General features: G+C 40.5%; 1 protein-coding gene across 1 annotated transcript in view; it reads right to left on the bottom strand.

The window, feature by feature from the left end:
- The window catches only part of LOC104910556 (protein mono-ADP-ribosyltransferase PARP14-like), a 9,096-nt gene extending 1,882 nt beyond the window's left edge, over positions 1-7,214 (bottom strand). Inside the window, exons 1-6 of the mRNA XM_031553255.1 lie at positions 7,000-7,214; positions 4,441-5,947; positions 2,835-2,984; positions 2,374-2,436; positions 1,224-1,391; positions 19-180 (exon numbers count right to left, since the gene is read on the bottom strand). Of these exons, the coding sequence (XP_031409115.1) occupies positions 19-180; positions 1,224-1,391; positions 2,374-2,436; positions 2,835-2,984; positions 4,441-4,534 (637 nt within the window). The 5' untranslated portion in view covers positions 4,535-5,947; positions 7,000-7,214. The remainder of the gene's footprint in view (positions 1-18; positions 181-1,223; positions 1,392-2,373; positions 2,437-2,834; positions 2,985-4,440; positions 5,948-6,999) is intronic.
- Positions 7,215-7,884: the final 670 nt, after the last annotated feature.

Below are 7,884 nucleotides of genomic sequence, written 5' to 3'. Positions count from 1 at the left end.
ATGCTTAGAAATTATTACACGCTTTTACCTTTTCAATTTTTAGATTTAATGACGGAGTGGTCTTCAGAAACCTTTCCTTCACTTGTTTGTAGTTTTTTGTATGTGGCTTCAATTCGGCTATTTTGAGCTGCTGATTTTGCATATCGTCCCATTTTTCAGGGAGTGCTGATGACTCCTGATCTGCAGAAGAAGCAAATCAATCATTTACCCATATCCGCTGCTTAAAGTGAAATATGCCCTGCTACAAGCTCCTCTGAAAGCCTATACTTAGTACAGCTTATCATTATTGCCTCAAAAGCAACAACTTTTTCAGTAATAAAGGAAACATAAACAAACATCTGACTATGTGAGAATATGTGAGGCACTGAGACGTGCACAACTACTTAAACCTGTCGACTTCTGTTAAGTGTTAAATGGAAAATAAATTGATCCCAGTAAGATATAAAGTGAGCCCCTGTAAAACTGGATGACAACAGGGTGAAGAAAAGAAATCGACCAGGAAGAGTCCTGTAAGGGCAGGAGAAAGATAGCTCTTTGTAATGGAAATCACTGAAATAAAGAGAAGAGGGCCCGTCTGGAGAACAGAAATGATTTAGAACTACACCTGCTACAAGCATGTCTAATCATTGCTAGTAAGCCTGTTAAGAACCTCTAAAGGCATTATCTCTATTTCCAACATTTTTAATTAACTGCACAATTCTGTTATTGTCTTTTCCCACTCTAACACCTTCTCTTACTATAAGGAATTTTGCTGATCTAAAGAAAAAACACTGAGGCAAAAAATGGCTAATCTGACATTTTTGACATGTTCACATTCCATCCATGATATACCCACTTCTGTGTCTGCTAGACGGAACTCCATCATCTACTGATTTTACCAACAGAGAATTACCTCCCTGGGTTTAACCAATGAGTTGCTTCACGTACATGCTGGGGTAACAAATATTTATGGTTCTCCATAAATGAATGCATATACTATAAATAAATGTGAACCCCTGTTATCAAGAAAGAGTCAGCTTTAGAGCTCTCATACTCATCACCTACTATCTAACTGCAAAGATAAAGTTTCCAGTCTCTTCATAAGTTTCCAGTGGCGGTTTTGAAGTTCACAGTTTCTGAATATATTTTCATTAAAGAACTACCTTTCCAGATTAGCTAATTGTTTCAGCTCTGAGATCTGCAGAATTGCACATACCAAACCAGCTCAAAAAGAAGAGACTAACATGCTCCAATTGCTGGGAAGGTAACAGAGGTGTACTGCTGTAATTCACATTCATGAAGCACTTTGGAGACTGGCATTTCGATACCATATTGGGCAACATAATGGATTTTTTTTTTCCACGGCAAGCTTCCTGCTTTGGTGTTTATATAGCCATCATTATGCTGCAAGGCTGAAACGTAAGCAAGAGTAAATAAACAATCAACAATCATTTACAACATATATATGTAGTAATTGTCATTGGGAGATAAGAAACAATGACAAGTACATCCCACGATAAGCTCCAAGTCTCTTTCCCCATGCTGATAAACGCTCCTTCTCTTTACTTTTACTTTCTGGGATTCATTTTATGATTGTGAGTTATTCGCCTCGTTTGCCAAATAAAGTTCTGTGTGCCTTCCTTTTCAAAGTTTGCTCTGCAGATGTAGAAAACTTCATGCAGACTAAGTACTACAGTCAGTCTTTACACGAGACCGCCTCTCTCCTCCATCTAATTCTTCCCTTTCATTGGTCTTGTGAGCTGACCTCCACACCAGAGACTTTCTCACTTCTGTTATCAAAAGAAGGGAAGCCTGCAAACAGGTTTTTAAGCCAAATACTTTTACATCCTTACTCCCCATTCAATCTATTTGCCGGTCACTAGCACAATTTGGTCTACAAATGCCTCTTTTAAGGCAGGAACCCAGATGCAAAGATTTTCCCTCTTAGTCATGCAGAGGACACAGTAGTGGGTTGCTACTGAAGACAACGGCAAACATTTTTTCACTCGGGGATCAGAAAAGAAGATGCAGGTAGAGAGTTACTCCCAATGAAACGTAGCTTCTCTATTAAGAGTTCTGCTAACATCATCCCCAACTCACACCTGCGTTCTCTGTGGACTTGTCTATATCCCTCAAAAGCTGTACTGGAATTAGAGGATGCAATCATAGGTAGATCTTGCCTGTTACCAAGGTTTAGATGCTCTTTCATCTCGAAAACAACTCTTCCTTTCCTTGTTAGATGTTTTACATACATCACAATAATTGATTAAAGACTAGTTGATGTAACACAGCGCATAAGACAGACAGGTGTACAGCAGGCACTGAGAAAGAATTCCACCCAACTCCCCATCATGCAAGCAAGCCTTCAGAAAGGACGGAAGAGTTGCACCATACCTACTTCAGCACATTCGTTTTCAACCATTTTCCCAGCATCTTCCAAAATTGCTTCAGAGACATCTTAAATGAGAAGAAGAATATGACTCCACGGTTACAACTGTTAATTCCACTCAAGTCCTGCCTAAGGCAGAATCAGATACTCCACGCTCTCTCTCATTTTTGGTAAAAGCACAGCATTGTTTAAATTTTAGGCTTATGCTTTTCTAGTCAAAAAAGACCTCTCGAGAAACCTGAAAAGTTTCACAGAGGTAAAAACCACAATAAGGTTCATCTCCTTTAATCTAAGAGATGTTCTGTGAAAAGATTCTATTGAAAAATTCAAGTTATTAATTTCCCTTTTCTGTAAGTCTTAAAACACATTATCCAATAGCTCAGAATAACAAGAAAGCTTCCCACTCGCCTTACCTAGTCCTCCCAACCACATACACTATTTCCACACGTAACACCAACTGAAGTACCTGTTTTGAGGTTGAAAGTTTTGTTTGATATGTTTACAATGACATCTCCAGTTTCCTTGGTAATATCACCAGAGGCCACCTGGAACTTGATGGAGCCAATTCTCATCTCATATACATCCTGTGACGGGCTTGAAATGCAACCACAGAAAGCTGTAGGACGGAAATACAGACACTGAACAGAGGAGCATTCGTGGGTACAATGCCTACAGAGACCACAGTTTGTTTCTGGACTCTACCTGTGAGAACACTGCCCGCATCAGTGATAACTTAAAATCATTCTTTCTCATGGAAGTCTAAGACCAACCTTCACTTACTCCCATTATTGCTGTTTATGCTGACAGAGTAGGAAAAAGCAAACATGTTTTTACTACACTCCTGCTATAGTGATGTTTCCTTGCAACACCTATCTGTATCAGCCTTTATGAAGCACGGAGGTACGACAGCTGCAAACTTTGCAAATCTCACTCCTTTGCTCCTGTCCTATTAGACTGGACAGCACTGAAGACAGTTCAGGTTGGTTTTGCTTTTCTCTTTCAAGTACTTTGGTGACTTTTTCTATCAGGAAATTCAGTTCTCGGACAACATTCTTCAGAATGTCTTTATGGCTTACTACAACACGTGAATCCTTGGAAAGAAATGGGATCCTCAGAAGTTCATTGCGGTTAATGCTGGTTCCCACACCTCTGCACTTACTTTAAGCTTCTCTACTTTGTACTGGCTCTCCAGTCCCCTGCTCATCTTTGTGGCTCTCCTCTGGACCCTCTCCAACTGCTCCTTGTCTTTCTTGTATTGGGGGCCCAAGATCTGGATGCAGTACTCCAGCATGGGCCTCGCAAGGGCAGAGTAGAGAGAGGCAATCATCTCCCTTGTCCCTGCTGGCCACCCCTCTTCTGATGGAGCCCAGGATACCATTTGTTTTCCTAGCTGCAAGAGCACACTGCTGGATCACGTCAAGTTTTTCATCCACCAGGACCCTCAGGTCCTTCTCTGCAGAGCTGCTCTCAAAGACCGCTCTATCCAGTCTGTGTGGATTCCTGGGATTCCTCCGGCCCAAGAGCAAAACCTTGCACTTTGCTGAGCCTCGTTAGGTTCACCCAGGCCCACCCTTCAAGTCTGCTGATGTCCCTCTGAATGGCATCCTTTCCTTCCACTGTGTCAACCGCACCCTCAGCTTGGTGTCATCGGCAGACTTGCTGAGGGTGCACTTAATTCCATTACGGATGTCATTGATAAAGATGTCCAAGAGCACTGGTCCCAAGACAGTCCTCTGGGGGGCACTGCTCGTTACTGGCCTGGACATAGAACCATTAATCACCACTATTTGTCTGTGGCCTTTCACCTCCCCTGTTAAAAGGCACGAGTCCCAAGTGACTGTTATTTTGAGTCCGAACAATACCTTGAGAGACAATTAAGCTACAGGGAGGGGTTGGATGTCCCTTTCCCCATTTTGACTCGTGCCTCAACCACTCCTGAGAAGGTCCAGAATAATGCCTGACAAAGGGTCAAGTCATGGAACGGGGCTCAGCCTCACTTTCTTTGGTTTGGCTATTGTTTGCTGTCCCAACCTATCCTGGATCAATAAGGGTTAGTAGAGATTATACCTTACCCTTCTTCTGCTGCTTCCTGTCTTCATTCTGTGGCATGCAGAATGCCCCCATCAGCAAGTATGACCCCAGATCCAAGACGTTCAAAAAGGCCATCGTTCAATTCCACTAAGTAATCTGATATCACGAGGGAAAGTGTAAAACTCATCTAATGATCAAATCTCAAGTCTTGATTGTTTCAGCAAGCACCTCACCTCCCAGCTCCCACTGAGCAATGTGCCATTGCACGTGTGATTGTAGAAACGATGAATTCCTTTGAGGTAAGCAGAAATTTTCCTTCAGGTTGCCTCCATCTTGCAGGCTCTTCTTTAATAGACAAACAAGCTTTTCAGGAGGTGCCACAAGCCTACTTTTATCTGGTGATCAAATTTTATTTGTCCTCTGAAATGCAAATGCAATGAAGACAGTCTGACAGACTCCTGAACTGTGTTTGCCCATAACAATACTTTTCAACAAGCACTGGGTAAGCAGGGTAAACATTATCTATCAGCTGAATTAGAAGTCTTACAACAAAATTGTGCTCTTCATATTTAAGAGAAATAACAAGAAGTTAACTTTAGTCCAAAATGGGTCAAAAGTAGTTACAGGTATGAAATGCTTATTATATATGGTGAAATAGAAAACAGACTTAAGCTATAGAGTAATACATATGAAGTTTCTCATTTGTCAAGGATTCTCCCATACTGGCATTTGTAGAATTACAACACACTCATAAAAGCCGGATGACCAGCTTTGTGCAAATTGAATTGAGAACTGCACTTCCAAGTGGAAAAGCAAGGAACAAATGTAAAACAGCAATGTGGGGAGAGGAGGGGAAGCAGAACTGAAGAAAGGTGAGGGTCCTTAAAAACTAGCTGTAAGAATAACTGTAGCAACACTGTTTCACAGACACATAGCAAACTGAACTGAATTCTTAACAATGAAAGGCAATAGAAGAATTTCCCAGTTGTAGCACCTACCATAAGAACTATTTGACATTCATGATGTTTATTAATGTCTTAATACGATTCATGTAAGACCTTGGAAACGTTCCCAAGTTAATGCTCTACAAAATGAAAAGAAATTCCAGCTGTATATGAGCAAAGCTGTTTCAGAATTTCAATAGAATGGACTCTACTCCCTGTAAACAATTTTGTCACAGTTGGACGTAACAATTTTTTATAAGACTCCAACCGATAACACGCCACAGCACTGTATCAGACTGTTTCATCTGCTGCATTAAAGGACTTGAATTACGTCAGTTTGCATTCTTCTTATTTCCACCATGCAAACAGAGACAGTATGTATCTTCAGCCACCCTTCTTTGTTATTTGAGTGAAACGTTATATATATATATATATATGAAGTTTTACAAACCTTGTGATGCATTTGATTTTAATGGTACAATTCCAAGTTTCTCCAGCTAGCTTCTTACCTCCAATATGGTGTGAATATTATTATTTCATCTTAAATATTTTCTAGTTTCTTCAGAGAAGTAGCCTTTTTCTTCCATGTAGTTAACGTGCTGAGCTGCAGTTTAAAAGCAGCAGATATTTTCTTAATTGTTTTTTTTACTAAGAACAAAACGACAGTACAGCTTCAATACAGAAAATGTCATGAAGGAGAGGGAAAAGCTGAGATAAGTGGGAATTTGAGGTAAATAGCAGAATTTGCAAAGCGTTCTGTAGGTAATTAATTCTTGCATCTTATTTCAGATGTCAAAGATTTCCAGATGATAAAAGAGTAGGTAGCAGGAGTACTTTGAAGGTATTTACAGAGAACACACGCATTTTAAAACTGCAAACATTATTCCGTATTTGTAATTTTTTTTTTTGTTGAATCAGTATTATTAATAAGATATAATTTATAGTCTTTCAGCTAAGGACTGGTAATTTTAGTAGTTTACTACTTTCATAATGGTCTTTCTTATCAATATACTGCCCAAGCTACGGTGTACAGTAATGCAACACTGAGTAAGTCATCTTTGTCAAGCTGAGAACCCTACGTTAGCCTCGGTTTTGTTCTCCCTGCCACCTTTAAGGAGTCCTCCCCTGCTTGCTCTTCAGAAATGCTGAGTCAGCATTTAGTGGCCTCTCACCATGACATACATCAAGATAGTGAACTGAAGTAGCACTGACTGGAATCAGACACACTTTGATGGACACCCTCCAAGAGACAGGGCTAGGAATCGGCACAGTTGCTCTTTGTTATCACTGCAGTAGGTTACACCAAGCTAATAAAGGTCGTAAACAAGAGCTGCAATTATATTAAAAAAAAATATTCTGAATATAGAAATTGCGATCCACCTTCATTGTCACACTTACAACTACAAGTGTAATATGCATCCACTTAGTTTTGTAAATGAATCTGTGCTGTCAGGTCATCGTGCTTTCAGAAAGTGGCATTTAATCAAATATGCATCAGTTTGGTGATGACACATTCAAAACACAAGACTGCTGTTCAAATTAGATTAGTAATGCTGCTCGCATATGTGATCACCTCTGCCTCAGGAATAATACAAAGTGAGTACTTTTCTCATGTTCGATGGGATTTTTGTACGCACTTCGATAAAGGTTTTGTACCTTTTGTGATGCTGTAGCTGCCCTCTGTTCTGCCTGACTTAGTCGGCTTTGAAGCCTACTGATATGCTTTTGACATTCCGTCATTAATTTTTCACCCTGTGTAAATGAAGTGTACAAACCTTGCGATGCATTTGATTTTAATGTGTCTCCTGTAATTGATCAGATTTGACTTGGAGATTCTCCCTTTTGGCTTGGACCTCAGCTCGGAAACTCTCTCTCTCCAGAATAGTATTATATAGGGCGCGGTAAGCACAAGCCAAACCCCAAGTAAGTTGTACCTCCTTAGATTTATGTAAGCTGCGCTGTCCCTGACTCAAATACTGACTTAGTTTCTCAGGATCCCACAGGTGTTCAAGAGTAAAATCCCATGACATTGCGGGTCCCCATGCTTCTAAGATCTTTCCTAAACCTCTCCACATTCCCTGCCAGTCAGCATTCTCTGGTTCTGGAGGAGACTTCTTCCCTTTGTGATGGAATACAATCCAGGAAAGTAATAGCACGCACGCCAACATGAGTATTAATTCAAGGTTCGAAAACCGTGTGACAAACCGAGAAGAAAGCCTGAACATAAAATTAGCCATTCCATCTGGGATGTAAATGTCAAAATTCAAACCATACCACATTGCACTACCCAGACTAAGCAGTTCTCAAAGTTTACAAATATCCCAGAATACTGGCAGCACACCTAGTCTTTCAAGGTCAAGTTTTCCAGCACAGAAACCTAAACTACTGATAATGCTCCCTAACAAAGCTCTCTAAGAGCAAAGAGAGAGATTTGTTCTAAAAGCTAAAAAGCAGTTACTGCCCTCATTCTCCACCAAAAAATCTGTCATGGAGTTAACTAGATCAATTTATGCCTGTGACAGGGGGGCAGTAGGCCCCTGC

Source organism: Meleagris gallopavo, chromosome 4 (genome assembly GCF_000146605.3).
Source record: "Meleagris gallopavo isolate NT-WF06-2002-E0010 breed Aviagen turkey brand Nicholas breeding stock chromosome 4, Turkey_5.1, whole genome shotgun sequence".
Classification (NCBI taxonomy): domain Eukaryota; kingdom Metazoa; phylum Chordata; class Aves; order Galliformes; family Phasianidae; genus Meleagris; species Meleagris gallopavo.
The sequence above is the reverse complement of the archived record's forward strand: the minus strand, read 5'-3'. Positions and strand labels throughout refer to the sequence as shown.